Source organism: Ornithodoros turicata, unplaced genomic scaffold (assembly GCF_037126465.1).
Source record: "Ornithodoros turicata isolate Travis unplaced genomic scaffold, ASM3712646v1 ctg00000829.1, whole genome shotgun sequence".
Lineage (NCBI taxonomy): Eukaryota > Metazoa > Arthropoda > Arachnida > Ixodida > Argasidae > Ornithodoros > Ornithodoros turicata.
In genome coordinates this window covers 461,140-480,867 of record NW_026999402.1, presented here as the reverse complement: position 1 = coordinate 480,867, position 19,728 = coordinate 461,140, and the positions used below count along the sequence as shown (strand labels likewise).

Here is a 19,728-nt window from a genome sequence, read left to right as displayed (position 1 = left end):
TTGTCTCCCCTGGTACCCTACAATGCTCTTGCATGTTCAGGAGTGAGTGTATGTGATCACCAGTGCCTTTTCTTGTGGAAATGCTTGCCCATTGCTACTATATTATTTTTTTGTCTTCCCTGAAAGCCACAACAAGGAGAACGGTGGTGACACCTGGTATGATATACACTTTGCAACTCAGTAGCCACCTGTCGTCAATCTGTGCAACCACCATGGCCTGCGTTGGGATGGCGATGGTCAGTGGCAGCCCCAGAACACTTTGATAAATAAATAACAAACTTTGATAAACTACAAAAAAAAGTTTGATAAACAACAATAAATTGATTATCATTCTCTACTCTCTTTCTATATACGTACTTTCTTCTATGACCCCCAGTTATGCAAAAACGAACGTCCATCATTTCAGCATTGACTCAGGTAGTGCCATGCTCGAAGGTTGAGAAATTTAAATTTCAGATGTGGGCGTCTGCTTTTTCGGCATCTTGGGTCCGTACTTACTACTGTCTGTTAATATTACATACACACATTGTTAGAACACATTTTGAACAAGATTACATGTAGAGCTTTCGTATATTCCGACTTGGTTCCGTGTCACCATGTCCGTCGCAACAACAACAACAACAATTGTGGAAAAAAAGTTGTAGGGCAACACTATGTTGATCTTGCGACCAAGTTCGCAATTCCCGTCTTGTGCGGTGACAAAAACATAGTGCATGCACATAAAAAAAACAAAACAAATGTTGCAGGAACGACTTCGCTGGTTCTCTGCGATATATATGCGAAGCGTCGTGTATGCAGACTCGTTACGATGCCAGATATAGCCACATCGCAACTCACGACGCAGCTCACTATGAACGCAAGGATGCAATTTGCCTGTTGCAGGCGCCGGTGCTTCTCACCGTCGGCTTTCGTTGCATATCGGCGACGTTCGGCTGCCGCACAACGCCGTTTTCGGTCGAGGAGCTCCTGTTTTGCGGGCGGTGGCCCCTTGCGATGTCCCGTCTCATCGGATACAACGAGTGCCTCATGATTTTATATACGGTTTACGACGCAATCATAGTAACGCTAGCACTACTGCAGCGCACCACTTACAAATCGGTTTTGTAATGGTGTGGGTGCGAATATGTACGACAGCATACTACCGCTTCGTGTAATACAAGGATACAACTTGCCTGTCGTAGGCGCCGTTGCTTCTCACCGTCAGCCTTCGTTGCATATCGGCGACGTTCGCTCCGTGTATGGGCGGCGCGGGTATATCTCCTTGTGCCGCAGGCAGTCAAATACGATTTCGAACGAGCGCGTACTACCGCTTCGTTTACGCGCTTCGTTTGCACGCTTCGTTTACACGCTGCTTTCTCTTTTACAGTACAATGGATCCTTGCTTACCTGCACCCACGCGTGCGTTCCAGACTTGGACTATTCGTGCTACCGTTATGAGTGGGAACAAGAGCCATGCCTTGTTCGTATTTTGAAACATTCTTGCAGTGCATAAACGTTCGGTCCAGTCGATAAATAGTTCGGTTCCGACGACTGTAACTTAGCAAGATCCTACCGTTTATTTGTTAAAGGGACACTACAATGCAATCAGTATGCCACCGAAATTATTTTCCTTACGCTACCGTTTGTCATGAAAACATTTTCGAAACATCCTAAAAAAGTTCGACGTTGGCGGAGCGTAGTCAGATCCTCAAGACGCGCATGAACGGCGCCAGACAGTCAGCCAAAAAAAAAAAAAAGAAATCCTGTTCATGGGTCCTGTCGTGTATACGTGCGCTTCATACATAGCCCTCTGATGTTTTTGTGCGCTTACGCGGCATCATGGAGAATGCTGCACTAGCTTAACTGCCATTGGTTACATTAAACGCAATGTTCTGATGCAACGAATTATCAATAAATAATCCCAGTGCTGCAGAGAGTAAAAGACTCGACGAACACATAGCACTGGCTGACAAAAATTTTTTTATTCCACATGACAGTCGCGTTGAGATCAATGCCGCACAGGGCCCCCTACAACAGTGCCCATCAATCAAGGCCACGTGAAATGTGTACTAGCTGAAGCTGAAACCGCTTGGCGCACGTTTCAGCACGAGAAGCGCGCCATTGTACGCGTGGTGTACAGCAATAGGCTTCAGTTATCCGCTCATTGTCCAGGAAGGACACTTGGCCCACACCTAGTCAAGCGGGGTCGAGAGCCCTGTTCGTGGCCTCCCTTTTATTGACAGAAATAGGGTGATGCTAGGAAGAATTTTCTCCCTTTCCGACTTTGCACGTTACACAAAAGTAATCCACTAAGCAGTCAATCAGAACCCTTGCGCTGCAATCACTGATGCTGACATCGCGAGTGTCGGGCTTCCGATAATGTTCAAGAAGAATCTGATGATGAAAGCGGGGTTGGGGGCACCAGCTATGACGGTAGAAAATGCGCGGGCGGCACTGAGAACGCCACTAGTATCTTTCGAGAAACAGAACAATATTTCGCAAGTTAATGCCATTAGCAAAGTTTTGCAAGAAGTGAATGCGTGTATTTGAATGAAACAGATGACAATGGATAGTTTTCTGTGCAATGGTCAGTAATAATGTAATTTTAGGATCACTCTGAATTTTCGTGTTTCACTTATCTGGTTCCCCCGCTATCCGGACGTTTTCACAGGAAACGGAGCCGTCCGTATAAACGCGGGTCGACTGTACAATCGTCTTGATCAATATAACATTGTTGGCTTTCTAATTTTATTTCAGGTTTTTAGCCAAGCCGCTTATGGGAAGTGCTACAAAGGTGTATGTTATAGTGACGCAGAGTATAGAAAGTTGGCCGCGATGAAAGGTAAGTGCACAGTCCTGGCTCGCATTGCTGTAATATCAAGACAACTACCCCACTGGGTATGGGGTCCAAGCATGTGCTTTGTATTGGGGCGACATCGTACTTCATTCTGGAGCGCTGCGGGGAAAACGGCCCGCTGATGACAACACAGGGCGCCAAGAATATCAGCGCGCGAAAGGCAGAGCGCACCACGGTCGCCGTCGTCACAGCTACAATGGGCCCCCTTCTCGGGAAAGCGGAAGCGCACAGTGCACATGGCGTCTACGGGGCTGGGACGGCGTGGTGGAGGCATTGTGCCAGGTCCCCCAAGGTCGCCATTTTCCCATGTATTTGTTCCTATCCCGATGCGTGCAATGCCGGAGGCCGCCCTTAGATACCCCATTGTTACCAGACGTTGGCTTGCGTGGATTGTAGCGCGCTAAAGATCCAGTTGAAGCACAATCCAAGCCAGGCCAAGTCACCGAAGGACAAATGGACGACCGCAGTGCCTGCGGCGCCTGGTACGCTTTGTGATGCACGCAGCCGTGCACTAGATCCTTCCGATCGCTCAACACGTTTAAAAACGGACCAAAAAGTGAAACACAACAGAGAAAGTTGTTATACGCGCTTTATTTGGACATATAAAGACTAGATTCATTCGCAGGAGCAACAAAAACATTTTGCCGCTAAACTTAGCGCGCTGCAGTGGTCCGGAACGGCAACAGTGGGGTATCTAGTGGCGGCCTTCTTCATTGCACGCTTTTACGAGGTGAGTTTGGGGGACCTGCATTGTGCTGAGCGACGCAGGTGCAGGAGGGGCAGGCGTTATGTCGGACTCCAGATAAGCGGGTTTCAGGCGGGCTTTGGCGGCAAGCTCTTGCCGATTGGGAAGCTGTACAGTGAAGTGGCTGTCGGAGCGTGACAAAACTCTGACGGGGCCGTCGGGGGGGGGGGGCTGCAACGACTTGCGCACTGCGTCGTGCCGTAGGAATACATGTGTGGCAGTATCGAGGTCGGGAGGCACGAACGGAGACTTAGGTTGAGCAGCGCGGGTCGGAGTAGGAGAGAGATTGTTCATCAGCGTCCTGGGGAGGCCAAGGGCGTAGGTTGTGTATTCTGGCGGAGCTCGATCGGTCGGTGGAAAGAAATCGCCGGGGAGACGCAGGGTGGTGCCGTAAACCAGTTCGGAAACCGTACATGCGAGGTACTCCTTGGGCGCCGAGCGTATGCCCAGTAGGACGAGATGGAGCATCTCAGTCCACAGCTCACCGAACGGGGAGGCTCGGAAGGCGGCCTTGAGCTGGTGATGAAATCTCTCGACTAAACCATTGGCCATAGGGTGATAGGCAGTCGTACGAATCCGTCTTGAGCCGAGGAGGTGAAGGAGGTTAGTGAAAAGCGCCGACTCGAACTGTCGGCCGCGATCTGTAGTTAAAGTAGAGGGTACTCCAAAACGGCTGACCCAGCCGGAGACGAAAGCTTCTGCTACGGTCGCCGCCGTCATATTAGACATGGGAATAGCTTCAGGGCAGCGCGTGAACCTGTCGACACAAGTGAGTAAGTACGAGCGGCCCTGGCTAGGAGGCAGCGGCCCTACGATATCAACATGCACGTGACTGAAACGTGCGTCGGGTGGAAGGAAACGGCCGAGCGGGGGAATGGTATGGCGGACTACCTTGACCCGCTGACATGGCACACAGGAACGGGTCTAGCCTCGCACGTCGCCATTCATGTGGGGCAAAAGGTAACGGGAAGTGACCAGGTGTTGGGTGGCGCGAATGCTGGGGTGTGCAAGGCCATGCAGGGCGGCGAAGATGGGCTTACGGAAAAGTAGTGGTAGGTACGGACGTGGGCACCCTGTGGACATCTCGCAGGGGACAGGTTTTTGGCAGTGAGGTAGAAGAACGTCCTCAAAACGGAGAGAGGAAGAGGATGAGAGCAAATCCCGCAACTCAGAGTCTTCCGCTTGGGCGGTGGCGATGTCGACATGCGAGGGTAAGGGCGTCAACTGCAATGCGAGAAAGAGCGTCGGCTGCAACGTTGCTCTTGGCGCTAACGTAACGGATGTCGGAAGTGAATTCAGAGATGAATGACAGCTGTCGGAGTTCACGTGGTGAATGGTTGGTGGAGGTGGAGGTGGTGGCAAAGGTTAGGAGTTGGTGGTCAGTGCAGATGAAGAACTTGTGGCCCTCCAAGAAGTGTTGGAAATAACGCACGGAGCTGTAGATAGCCAAGAGCTCTCGGCCAAAGGTCCTATAACGTGCCTCGTGCAGTTTCAGCTTCCGGGAAAAGAACGAAATGCGCTTCCAAACCCTATCGGAACGCTGCTGCAAAACGGCGCCGAGGGGCACGTTTGAGGCATCGACCATCAAGCATGTGGGAGCGTCGGAGATGGGGTGGATAAGGAGGGATGCGTTGGCTAGCGCGGTCTTGATCTCGTCGAAAGCGGCCGAAACAGCAGGTGTCCACTCAAGGCTCGCACGAGGCGCTGTGGAAGAAAGCAAGGCTTCCAGGCTGTGGATGACAGTTGAGTAGTGGGGGATAAATCTTCGATAAAAGTTCACAGGCCCAAGGAACTCGCGCAGAATCCGTTTCGTAGTGGGCGGAGGAAACTTGCGGATGGCGTTCACCTTGCGTGGCAGAGGCAGAATACCCTCGGAAGTGACACGGTGGCCGAGGAAGCTAAGTTCTGAAACGCCGAACTCTCACATGGCGGGGTTGATCACAATGCCATAGTCGTTAAATAGTTCAAAAAGCTGACGAAGACGGGTCTTGTGTATCTCCGTGTCCGCACTCGCTATGAGGAGATAGTCGAGGTAGGCGAAGCAAAACGGAAGACCACGGAGCGCTACATCTATAAACCGCTCGAAAGACTGGGCGGCATTTCGTAGCCCGAAGGGCATACGCTCGTATTCAAAAGGCCCAAACGGCGTAGTAATGGCGGTCCTGGGGATGTCAGCCAGTTCAACAGTGATCTGGTGGTATGCCTTAATCAGGTCGATTTTGCTGAAGGTTTTGCAGCCATGAAGGTGGGTGGTAAAGTCCTGGATGTTCGGGAGCGGGGAGTGGCCAGCAACAGTGATGTTGTTGAGCGCCCTGTAATCACCGCATGGCCGCCAATCCCCGGACTGCTTGGGCACCAGTAGTAGGTACTGGACTCTCACAGTGCACAACGCCCAACTGGCCTGAACACGATTTAATTAGCAATTAGAGCTAATTGGGACCCCCCACATTAATCAGCACCCTCCAGGGAGCCACCACACTAATTGGGGAAAGTCTAACTCGTGTCCAGACCAGCTGAGCGTTGTGCACTATGAGAGTCCATAAAAAATAAAAAAATAGATAGAAATAGAGTGGAGAGAAGGAGTTTAATTGAAGATCAACGGCGCCATCTTGAAGAAAGCGATCCGGAAAGGCCGCTGACCGCCGCTGGGCGACGGAGCACAGAGGCAGGTTGCAAAGCATCGCAGCTATGACCACCAGTTCCGGACATCCTGTGACGTCATCACGGCATGTCTGGGCAAGTTAGGACAGCTCTGGGCATGCAAGGAGAAAAACACTCGTAATACAGAGGCTGGAAAAGCAAGAGTATGCAAACCATCAATAGCTAACAACAAAAAAAATAGTTACACAACAAATGAGCCCACCAGAACAGGAGCGCAGAACCATGCGACTGCTCCATCCGAGAGGCAGGCAGAAACTGACTCGTAATGGTTTTTGTCCTGTATAAACCCCGCAGCTGCACCCCCTAGCAGTTACTTTCTCAACTAATCTCACAACAAAATTATTAAGAATCACGCCAGCGTTACTCCCGGTCCCAAGGCAGAAGATGATAGAAAATGGCGGGAATGCCCGGACAACAGCAACCAGCACCCGACGTGCACGGGCACGAAAATCGCAAACAAAGCGGGAACAAAGTTGGCGGAATCATTAGTTACACAACAAATCACCTCACCACAGTAGGAGCGCAGACCGATGTGACTGCTCTCGTCGACAGCCAGGGATCAAGTGACGACGGAGCGAACGACCGCACGTCTTCTCCCAACGAGAGCCAGAGGTGGACTGACGTAAGCGCCACTCTACGGGTGCTACGCATGCGCGCGCTCGTAGCGCCCTCTGCGCGCTCCTACCGCCACCTGCGAGAGGCTAAGAGAGAAGAGCATTCCTGCGCCCCCTGCTGGCCGTTCTCATTGGTCGTGAGGCTAAGTGAGAAGAGCATTCCTGCGCCCCCTGCTGGCCGTTCTCATTGGTCCAGACATCATCCTATTGTCTCAGGGCTACACTGTTTTTTTTCCACTAATGCTCCTTTGGTCAATCTGCAGTGAAGCCACGGTATGACGTCATCATGCACCTGCGTGGCTCAAGGACGCGTGCGCTCTAGACAGGGGACCTATTATTTATTGAATCACTATCCCAAGATTATTTCCTTTATTCTTCTATAACGATTGCATAGGAAACTATTGCAGAAGAGCACCATGCATGAAAACTGATCGTAGGAATTCCAAAGTCTTACTAAATGAGACTTGCAAAAGAACAAAACATCCTAACATGTAACTCCATCAACGGCTAATAAGAGGACTAGGCACTCAACAAATCAACGCGCGCAGAACTCAGGGCAGCACTATCGTCAAGACAACAATGTTCCTTGTCAAAAAATAAAAAAATAAAAAACGTCAACACAGGAAAGCATGCATATCGGGGCATGTCAGAACACGTCAGCACAAATTGTACGACTGCTGGGCAACAGAGGAAAACAAACAAACACTTGAACAGAGTGAAAAAGACACTCACCATCATTTTTCCCGTTCACAGCATTCCCTCATTGTAAATCCGCTCGTCACAAAATCCACCTGCATCGTCGAACACCATTCACCAGTGACGAACCACACATCCGCACCCCATCAGAGGCAGACAGAACCCCACCGAAGCTACGCTCTTCCACTGACGGCCAACGCCAGGAGCAGAATTTGCGTGTCGAGACCCGTCAGTGTCCAAGAGAGAAGTGAAACCTTGCGCCCCCTGCAGGCCAGTTTCATTGGTCGTGACGTCATCCTATTGTCTCAGGGCTACACAGTTTTTTTCCACTAATGCTCCTCTAGACAAGGTCAACCTGAAACAATAGTCTCTCGGTATGCGGTCATCATGCAGGTGCGTGGCTCAAGGACGCGTACGCTCTAGACAGGGCACCTGTTATTTATTGAATCACTATCCCTAGATTATTTCCTTTATTCTACTATAATGATTGCGTAGGGAACTATTGCAGAAAAACACCATAGACAAGAGGAGATTGTAGCATTTCATTCCCAAAGTCTTACTGTACAGGGAAAAAATGGTGCAGCAAGACATGTTCATCCCACCCGAGAGCCAGGTAGATAATTGAATAATGATGCTTTGTTCCTCCTGAATAAAGTCACACACCTGTCCCCCTCGCGGTTACTCTCTGAACTAAATGAATCGCAAAAGTATTAAGAATAGCACTATTCCCATTCAAGGCAGCACTATCGTCAAGAATATTCCTTGTACAAAAAGAAAAAAACTACATGTAGAAGGAAAGCATGTCAGAACAAGCCCAGGCATGTCAGCGCATGTTTGTCAGACAACAAGGGGGAAAAAGCGAAAAGAAACAAAGAAGGAAACCAGCATCAAACTATTTCCAAGCACACGCACTCCTCTTGTTCAAAAACAGTGCTCATCATAAATCTGTCCAGGGGAATACACACCATTTTGCTACACTTTTTTCAGTAACAGTCAACGCATTGCTACAGACTGCGTGACATCATCACATCCTGTCTGAAGAAGACACCGGCAAAGACTCCTATTAATTATTGAATCGCAAGATTATTTCCTTTGTCCTACTCTGAATGACATTGATTCTCTCATTAAAATTCAACAAAAAAGCACCCTGCATATTAACTATTTTCACCCCAAAGGCTCATCATGGTCATTAGAATTACAGTAAACTACCACTGCTCCTTAAAATAATAAGTGAGACCACTCAACGTCACCTCCAGGCTTATGTAATACATGACCCTTTCTATGCTCATACATTCGTTGTCTGAGGCTACACCTGCGAGCAAAAACGCGCGGAAGCCGGGTGGGCAAAGTTCCATTCGCGCATTGCGAGCATAAAGGCGGAAAAGCCTGGGAGCAAAGTTCTATTCGCGCACTCCAAAGCACAAGACAGAACGCCTTTACGGGAACATGATGGCATTCCTATACTATATTAATGATTATTGCATTGCAGTTTCGAAAAGCTTCTACAAAACTATAATTTTAGGAGCCCATTAAAATTCAACTTTCTATGGAAACTATAATTGCCCTATTACTTGGATCGCTACTAATGAAGCGCTCCAATTTTTTCTCTCTTCCCATTTCAGCCTTGTCATGCAGTGAAGCCGACTCATATCCAAAATAATTAATTTACACTGAGGGTGTCGTGCTTCAGGAATTCCTATCCTGCGTTCAGATGCAAGCATTTCTTCACGGATACCTTTAACAGCTGACTTCCTCAACATACCGAGCTCCTAACAACATCTAACAAACAATCAGAGAAACCCACTTCTCAGCTGCACCATGCGACTTTCTTCTGCGTAAAATCGGTGATTTGAGGAAGAGAGCAGCGAAAAATTGCGCGCACTTGTGCTTGACTTAAAAAACCTGAAGCATATGCTAATAAACTAAGAAAAACACACTCAGGTCTGGTATGTGATAGTGCCACATACGCAGACGCATTGCCCTTGCGTAAAGAAAGCACAGGACAGGGATACACAAATTTCCTTAGGTGAGCAGGGAAAAGGCTTAAGACCTCAGGTCACCACACATCGCCACGCGGCTAGCACAACATGACACCAACAAGATACTAGCAGCGGGAAGAACTGCAACACTGCTAAACAAGTCCAGACATGCCACGATGACGTCACAAATCAGGAGAAAAAAAGCACACGCATGCACGCACAGAGGACAACGCATTAAACACACGGAGCGCTCAGGAATAATCGTAGCGTTACCGCACATCGCTACGAAGCTCAACGTCTAACACAAGACGACAACAACAACAAGATATTAACGAAGGGTAAAAATTGCAACACTGATCAAGTCCAGACATGCGACATCGCATACAAAACACTGCTCATCGGGGAAAAGGCCTAAGCCCGCGGCGGATCATCATAGAGCATACACAACTTCATTTTTCTACTTCGCGTAAACTAAACGCGGTCTGCTTGGAAAACGACGTACAAATTTTCTTAAGGAGCAGAGAAATATAGAAATTTCTACTCCGTGCTCAGATACCAGCATTTCTGCTCAAAAACCTGCAAAATTAAGCACTGCTTACTTCGTCAAGATATCGAACACCCAACAAAATCAAACAAACAACCCCACTTCCACTGGTAGAACACTATTCAGCTTTTACGCAGGAGGCTTTCTTCTACATAAAAGTAGAGAAAATAAGAAAAAGAGCAGCGAAATATTACACGCACTTTTGCTTGACTTAAAAAACCTGAAGCATATGCCAATAAACCAAGAAAAAGACACTCATGTCTGGTATATGATAGTGCCACATACACAGACGCATTACCCTTGCGTAAAGAAAGCACAGGACAGGGATACACAAATTTCCTTCAGTGAGCAGGGAAAAGGCTTAAGCCGTACCGCCTAGGAATAATCGGAGAATCACCGCTTATCGCTACGCGGCTAGCACAACATGACAGCAACAAGATATCAGCGAAGGGTAAAAATTGCAGCAAGAAAGACACTACTGAACAAGTCTAGACATGCGACATCGAATGCCAAAACACTGGTGATCGGGGGAAAAGGGCTAAGCCTGCGGCGGATCATCATTGAGCATACATAAGGTCATTTCGCGTAAACTAAACGCGGTCTGCTTGGAAAACGACGTACAAAGTTTCTTAGGGAGCAGAGAAATATAGCAATTTCTACTCCGTGCTCAGATACCAGCATTTCTGCTCAAAAACCTGCAAAATTAAGCACTGCTTACTTCATCAAGATATCGAACACCCAACAAAATCAAACAAACAACCCCACTTCCACTGATAGAACACTATTCAGCTTTTACGCAGGAGGCTTTCTTCTACATAAAAGTAGAGAAAATAAGAAAAGAGCAGCGAAAATTACACGCACTTTTGCTCGAATAGCAATAAGAGAAAAAAATAAAATATCGACACACACGCTAATAAACTGTGACAAAGACACCCATTTCTGCTATCAGATAATAATTGCATAATGCTAAATACTCATTTGCATTGTCCCTGCGTGAAGAAAGCACAGGGCAGGGATACACAATTTATCTTAAGCGAGCAGGGAAAGTCACTTCTACTCGAACAGCTTAATACCATAAAGTCTGAATTTTTGCAAAGCAAATAAAGCTTGAACAGCGCTACGAACGTGACAGACACATACTAACAAACAAACATACAAACAAACAAACAAACAAACACTTCTATTCATTTCTATTGATAAAGGCGTAAACCACACTACAAGAACAAAGCACGCTGCTTCAGGAAAGCGTATCAAATGCATCGCAACAGGACCGGCTCTCATAAAATAGCCTGCCCAAAACGAAGACTTCACCAGGTTCGCGAGGTAATTCCATTAAAAACGCTGTCGGTCTATCCTACAGATAGCAATGCAAGCGCTGCTTCCCTTATTTTTTAAGCCACTATTCCACGCAATGGTACATAAATGTATCACTCGTGTCACATGAAAAAGCACACACAAAGAACTTACTTGTCAAGTGGGATCCCTGGTCCAGGAAAGCGCGCGCGCCCGCGCGCACACATACACAGACACACACTCACATTTTCACAATCACAAACACAAAGTCCACCACAACCACATAAATCCATATTATTCCTCAGGTCAATAATTATCCTACCATCGTCAAAAGATGGCTCACTCTTGTATGCGATCGCAAAGCGATAGGTCCTCGTTCCGGATGTAATAGGATATCGCCACTCGGCCGACGCGAACCAAAAAAGAAAGAAAGGAATGCACGTTCGCTATACCTCCACAAAGAAAACGGTGCCGTGCTTCTACGCAGCGCTCATCATACAGGAGTGAATTGTCTTCTTCGTTTTCCTTTTATTTTCTTGCACCCATATATTTTGCAAGAATACTATAGAGGAGAATGGACAAATGTGAACATCATTCGCTACACACTGTAGCTCTCACCATTTTTAAACCAAACCACTTAACATGTGTTCATAGGTCTTCACTAAATAGGTGAGCCGATAATGACTCAAAATGAAATGAAATGAAATCAAATAAAATAATCATTCCAGCATCGCTGGCTGCAAGCTTGGGTACCCTGCTTGGGTCTGCTGGCGCTGGAATAAACGATTTATCGCGAGGGTACTACAATGGTGAGCTCTGCTCCTGTTTAAGTGATAAAACAGTGCACCTGCTCGGGGAAAGGGATCGCGCGCGTCCAAACCGCGAGACCCGCGTTGCGCTCGCACGGGGAATCGCGCGCGTCGCGTCCCGAGAACGGGTCTGCGCGCGGCTCGCGTGGGGCGCGGTTCAGGAGCACTGTTTTATCACTTAAACAGCAGCAGAGCTCACCATTGTAGTACCCTCGCGATAAATCGTTTATTCCAGCGCCAGCAGACCCAAGCAGGGTACCCAAGCTTGCAGCCAGCGATGCTGGAATGATTATTTTATTTGATTTCATTTCATTTCATTTTGAGTCATTATCGGCTCACCTATTTAGTGAAGACCTATGAACACATGTTAAGTGGTTTGGTTTAAAAATGGTGAGAGCTACAGTGTGTAGCGAATGATGTTCACATTTGTCCGTTCTGCTCTATAGTATTCTTGCAAAATATATGGGTGCAAGAAAATAAAAGGAAAACGAAGAAGACAATTCACTCCTGTATGATGAGCGCTGCGTAGAAGCACGGCACCGTTTTCTTTGTGGAGGTATAGCGAACGTGCATTCCTTTCTTTCTTTTTTGGTTCGCGTCGGCCGAGTGGCGATATCCTATTACATCCGGAACGAGGACCTATCGCTTTGCGATCGCATACAAGAGTGAGCCATCTTTTGACGATGGTAGGATAATTATTGACCTGAGGAATAATATGGATTTATGTGGTTATGGTGGACTTTGTGTTTGTGATTGTGAAAATGTGAGTGTGTGTCTGTGTATGTGTGCGCGCGGGCGCGCGCGCTTTCCTGGACCAGGGATCCCACTTGACAAGTAAGTTCTTTGTGTGTGCTTTTTCATGTGACACGAGTGATACATTTATGTACCATTGCGTGGAATAGTGGCTTAAAAAATAAGGGAAGCAGCGCTTGCATTGCTATCTGTAGGATAGACCGACAGCGTTTTTAATGGAATTACCTCGCGAACCTGGTGAAGTCTTCGTTTTGGGCAGGCTATTTTATGAGAGCCGGTCCTGTTGCGATGCATTTGATACGCTTTCCTGAAGCAGCGTGCTTTGTTCTTGTAGTGTGGTTTACGCCTTTATCAATAGAAATGAATAGAAGTGTTTGTTTGTTTGTTTGTTTGTATGTTTGTTTGTTAGTATGTGTCTGTCACGTTCGTAGCGCTGTTCAAGCTTTATTTGCTTTGCAAAAATTCAGACTTTATGGTATTAAGCTGTTCGAGTAGAAGTGACTTTCCCTGCTCGCTTAAGATAAATTGTGTATCCCTGCCCTGTGCTTTCTTCACGCAGGGACAATGCAAATGAGTATTTAGCATTATGCAATTATTATCTGATAGCAGAAATGGGTGTCTTTGTCACAGTTTATTAGCGTGTGTGTCGATATTTTATTTTTTTCTCTTATTGCTATTCGAGCAAAAGTGCGTGTAATTTTCGCTGCTCTTTTCTTATTTTCTCTACTTTTATGTAGAAGAAAGCCTCCTGCGTAAAAGCTGAATAGTGTTCTATCAGTGGAAGTGGGGTTGTTTGTTTGATTTTGTTGGGTGTTCGATATCTTGATGAAGTAAGCAGTGCTTAATTTTGCAGGTTTTTGAGCAGAAATGCTGGTATCTGAGCACGGAGTAGAAATTGCTATATTTCTCTGCTCCCTAAGAAACTTTGTACGTCGTTTTCCAAGCAGACCGCGTTTAGTTTACGCGAAATGACCTTATGTATGCTCAATGATGATCCGCCGCAGGCTTAGCCCTTTTCCCCCGATCACCAGTGTTTTGGCATTCGATGTCGCATGTCTAGACTTGTTCAGTAGTGTCTTTCTTGCTGCAATTTTTACCCTTCGCTGATATCTTGTTGCTGTCATGTTGTGCTAGCCGCGTAGCGATAAGCGGTGATTCTCCGATTATTCCTAGGCGGTACGGCTTAAGCCTTTTCCCTGCTCACTGAAGGAAATTTGTGTATCCCTGTCCTGTGCTTTCTTTACGCAAGGGTAATGCGTCTGTGTATGTGGCACTATCATATACCAGACATGAGTGTCTTTTTCTTGGTTTATTGGCATATGCTTCAGGTTTTTTAAGTCAAGCAAAAGTGCGTGTAATATTTCGCTGCTCTTTTTCTTATTTTCTCTACTTTTATGTAGAAGAAAGCCTCCTGCGTAAAAGCTGAATAGTGTTCTACCAGTGGAAGTGGGGTTGTTTGTTTGATTTTGTTGGGTGTTCGATATCTTGACGAAGTAAGCAGTGCTTAATTTTGCAGGTTTTTGAGCAGAAATGCTGGTATCTGAGCACGGAGTAGAAATTTCTATATTTCTCTGCTCCTTAAGAAAATTTGTACGTCGTTTTCCAAGCAGACCGCGTTTAGTTTACGCGAAGTAGAAAAATGAAGTTGTGTATGCTCTATGATGATCCGCCGCGGGCTTAGGCCTTTTCCCCGATGAGCAGTGTTTTGTATGCGATGTCGCATGTCTGGACTTGATCAGTGTTGCAATTTTTACCCTTCGTTAATATCTTGTTGTTGTTGTCGTCTTGTGTTAGACGTTGAGCTTCGTAGCGATGTGCGGTAACGCTACGATTATTCCTGAGCGCTCCGTGTGTTTAATGCGTTGTCCTCTGTGCGTGCATGCGTGTGCTTTTTTTCTCCTGATTTGTGACGTCATCGTGGCATGTCTGGACTTGTTTAGCAGTGTTGCAGTTCTTCCCGCTGCTAGTATCTTGTTGGTGTCATGTTGTGCTAGCCGCGTGGCGATGTGTGGTGACCTGAGGTCTTAAGCCTTTTCCCTGCTCACCTAAGGAAATTTGTGTATCCCTGTCCTGTGCTTTCTTTACGCAAGGGCAATGCGTCTGCGTATGTGGCACTATCACATACCAGACCTGAGTGTGTTTTTCTTAGTTTATTAGCATATGCTTCAGGTTTTTTAAGTCAAGCACAAGTGCGCGCAATTTTTCGCTGCTCTCTTCCTCAAATCACCGATTTTACGCAGAAGAAAGTCGCATGGTGCAGCTGAGAAGTGGGTTTCTCTGATTGTTTGTTAGATGTTGTTAGGAGCTCGGTATGTTGAGGAAGTCAGCTGTTAAAGGTATCCGTGAAGAAATGCTTGCATCTGAACGCAGGATAGGAATTCCTGAAGCACGACACCCTCAGTGTAAATTAATTATTTTGGATATGAGTCGGCTTCACTGCATGACAAGGCTGAAATGGGAAGAGAGAAAAAATTGGAGCGCTTCATTAGTAGCGATCCAAGTAATAGGGCAATTATAGTTTCCATAGAAAGTTGAATTTTAATGGGCTCCTAAAATTATAGTTTTGTAGAAGCTTTTCGAAACTGCAATGCAATAATCATTAATATAGTATAGGAATGCCATCATGTTCCCGTAAAGGCGTTCTGTCTTGTGCTTTGGAGTGCGCGAATAGAACTTTGCTCCCAGGCTTTTCCGCCTTTATGCTCGCAATGCGCGAATGGAACTTTGCCCACCCGGCTTCCGCGCGTTTTTGCTCGCAGGTGTAGCCTCAGACAACGAATGTATGAGCATAGAAAGGGTCATGTATTACATAAGCCTGGAGGTGACGTTGAGTGGTCTCACTTATTATTTTAAGGAGCAGTGGTAGTTTACTGTAATTCTAATGACCATGATGAGCCTTTGGGGTGAAAATAGTTAATATGCAGGGTGCTTTTTTGTTGAATTTTAATGAGAGAATCAATGTCATTCAGAGTAGGACAAAGGAAATAATCTTGCGATTCAATAATTAATAGGAGTCTTTGCCGGTGTCTTCTTCAGACAGGATGTGATGATGTCACGCAGTCTGTAGCAATGCGTTGACTGTTACTGAAAAAAGTGTAGCAAAATGGTGTGTATTCCCCTGGACAGATTTATGATGAGCACTGTTTTTGAACAAGAGGAGTGCGTGTGCTTGGAAATAGTTTGATGCTGGTTTCCTTCTTTGTTTCTTTTCGCTTTTTCCCCCTTGTTGTCTGACAAACATGCGCTGACATGCCTGGGCTTGTTCTGACATGCGTTCCTTCTACATGTAGTTTTTTTCTTTTTGTACAAGGAATATTCTTGACGATAGTGCTGCCTTGAATGGGAATAGTGCTATTCTTAATACTTTTGCGATTCATTTAGTTCAGAGAGTAACCGCGAGGGGGACAGGTGTGTGACTTTATTCAGGAGGAACAAAGCATCATTATTCAATTATCTACCTGGCTCTCGGGTGGGATGAACATGTCTTGCTGCACCATTTTTTCCCTGTACAGTAAGACTTTGGGAATGAAATGCTACAATCTCCTCTTGTCTATGGTGTTTTTCTGCAATAGTTCCCTACGCAATCATTATAGTAGAATAAAGGAAATAATCTAGGGATAGTGATTCAATAAATAACAGGTGCCCTGTCTAGAGCGTACGCGTCCTTGAGCCACGCACCTGCATGATGACCGCATACCGCGAGACTATTGTTTCAGGTTGACCTTGTCTAGAGGAGCATTAGTGGAAAAAAACTGTGTAGCCCTGAGACAATAGGATGACGTCACGACCAATGAAACTTGGTGCAGGGGGCGCAAGGTTTCACTTCTCTCTTGGACACTGACGGGTCTCGACACGCAAATTCTGCTCCTGGCGTTGGCCGTCAGTGGAAGAGCGTAGCTTCGGTGGGGTTCTGTCTGCCTCTGATGGGGTGCGGATGTGTGGTTCGTCACTGGTGAATGGTGTTCGACGATGCAGGTGGATTTTGTGACGAGCGGATTTACAATGAGGGAATGCTGTGAACGGGAAAAATGATGGTGAGTGTCTTTTTCACTCTGTTCAAGTGTTTGTTTGTTTTCCTCTGTTGCCCAGCAGTCGTACAATTTGTGCTGACGTGTTCTGACATGCCCCGATATGCATGCTTTCCTGTGTTGACGTTTTTTATTTTTTTATTTTTTGACAAGGAACATTGTTGTCTTGACGATAGTGCTGCCCTGAGTTCTGCGCGCGTTGATTTGTTGAGTGCCTAGTCCTCTTATTAGCCGTTGATGGAGTTACATGTTAGGATGTTTTGTTCTTTTGCAAGTCTCATTTAGTAAGACTTTGGAATTCCTACGATCAGTTTTCATGCATGGTGCTCTTCTGCAATAGTTTCCTATGCAATCGTTATAGAAGAATAAAGGAAATAATCTTGGGATAGTGATTCAATAAATAATAGGTCCCCTGTCTAGAGCGCACGCGTCCTTGAGCCACGGAGGTGCATGATGACGTCATACCGTGGCTTCACTGCAGATTGACCAAAGGAGCATTAGTGGAAAAAAAACAGTGTAGCCCTGAGACAATAGGATGATGTCTGGACCAATGAGAACGGCCAGCAGGGGGCGCAGGAATGCTCTTCTCACTTAGCCTCACGACCAATGAGAACGGCCAGCAGGGGGCGCAGGAATGCTCTTCTCTCTTAGCCTCTCGCAGGTGGTGGTAGGAGCGCGCAGAGGGCGCTACGAGCGCGCGCATGCGTAGCACCCGTAGAGTGGCGCTTACGTCAGTCCACCTCTGGCTCTCGTTGGGAGAAGACGTGCGGTCGTTCGCTCCGTCGTCACTTGATCCCTGGCTGTCGACGAGAGCAGTCGCATCGGTCTGCGCTCCTACTGTGGTGAGGTGATTTGTTGTGTAACTAATGATTCCGCCAACTTTGTTCCCGCTTTGTTTGCGATTTTCGTGCCCGTGCACGTCGGGTGCTGGTTGCTGTTGTACGGGCATTCCCGCCATTTTCTATCATCTTCTGCCTTGGGACCGGGAGTAACGCTGGCGTGATTCTTAATAATTTTGTTGTGAGATTAGTTGAGAAAGTAACTGCTAGGGGGTGCAGCTGCGGGGTTTATACAGGACAAAAACCATTACGAGTCAGTTTCTGCCTGCCTCTCGGATGGAGCAGTCGCATGGTTCTGCGCTCCTGTTCTGGTGGGCTCATTTGTTGTGTAACTATTTTTTTTGTTGTTAGCTATTGATGGTTTGCATACTCTTGCTTTTCCAGCCTCTGTATTACGAGTGTTTTTCTCCTTGCATGCCCAGAGCTGTCCTAACTTGCCCAGACATGCCGTGATGACGTCACAGGATGTCCGGAACTGGTGGTCATAGCTGCGATGCTTTGCAACCTGCCTCTGTGCTCCGTCGCCCAGCGGCGGTCAGCGGCCTTTCCGGATCGCTTTCTTCAAGATGGCGCCGTTGATCTTCAATTAAACTCCTTCTCTCCACTCTATTTCTATCTATTTTTTTATTTTTTATGGACTCTCATAGTGCACAACGCTCAGCTGGTCTGGACACGAGTTAGACTTTCCCCAATTAGTGTGGTGGCTCCCTGGAGGGTGCTGATTAATGTGGGGGGTCCCAATTAGCTCTAATTGCTAATTAAATCGTGTTCAGGCCAGTTGGGCGTTGTGCACTGTGAGAGTCCAGTACCTACTACTGGCACCATGTGTAGGGCTGACGACCACATGCTTCAAGATGGCCGGTCGAAACCGAGCTGAAGCAGGTGCTCGAACGCAGCACGAGCTACCTTCAGGAGCTCGGGGCGAGGCGCCGTGGTCGAGAGTGGATAGCCGGTCCTGTTGTCTGAATGAAGTGGGTAACATGATGTTTCACCGGTTGGTCAACGTGCGGGGGTCGGATAACGTCCGGAAACTCTTGCAGAAGCTCCTCGAACACTGTTTTCGGCGGTGGAGGGGAAAAGCTGGGATGCAAAGGTGATAAAGACGACGCCACGCCGTGGACGCTGAGGAGCGTAACCGCGTCAATCAGGCGCCTCCGGCCGACGTAGACTAGTAGTCCAAAGCGTTGCAGGAAATCGGCGCCGATAATAGCATGTCGCACAGACGCAACCCAAAAGAGCCACTGGAAACGTCGACGAAGGCCAAAATCGAGCGTTAAAGAGCGCTGGCCGTACATTGCAATTGGGGAGTAGTACACAGCTCTGAGCCCTGGGTGTGGACGGCTGCCGGTCTCTTTTCACGGAGCTTAGGCAGTAGGATGCTGACTTCCGCTCCTGTGTCAACCAAGAACCGGGTCCGGGAAAGCTTGTCGGTGACGAAGAATAAGCGGCCGTCAGGGGAAACCGGACCACTCGCGGTCGTCAGTGATTAGTCGTTTCGTTTCCCGAGGTCCAGGTGCAAGAAGGATGCTCACAACGGCGGGCCCTGTGTCCGAACCTCTGATGGTACCAGCAGAGAGCGGGGTTCACTGGTGAAGAGTTGCGGCGAGGGGGAGATGGAGAATGGTGTGGGCGCCAGACCGAAGAACGAGGGCTTGGTGGGGGTTGGTCCATGAGGTGGGCAACGAGCTCCGTAAGTTTTGAAACTTCTTGACGGAGCAAGCCAACGTCCGTGGTGACCGTGTATACCGCGTCACAATGTCCGTGTGGCCGTGGTGGGCAAAGCAGCCACCAAGGGAGGTGCTATGTCGAACACGCTGTCTGCTAGTTCGGGGAAGCCGTTGAGGGGTAGAGAACGAGCAGCAGCAAGCGCGACGCGGACATTGCTGGAGAGACGCTGTAGAAAAATTTCTCTCAGAATTGCGGAGTCGATG

At 47.5% G+C, this 19,728-nt stretch overlaps 1 protein-coding gene across 1 annotated transcript in view; it reads left to right on the top strand.

Moving 5' to 3' along the window:
* Positions 1-19,728, top strand: part of LOC135375114 (uncharacterized) — a 47,596-nt gene that overhangs the window by 19,857 nt on the left and 8,011 nt on the right. The window contains exons 3-4 of the mRNA XM_064607824.1: positions 1,367-1,459; positions 2,737-2,821. Coding sequence (XP_064463894.1) covers positions 1,367-1,459; positions 2,737-2,821 — 178 coding nt within the window. The remainder of the gene's footprint in view (positions 1-1,366; positions 1,460-2,736; positions 2,822-19,728) is intronic.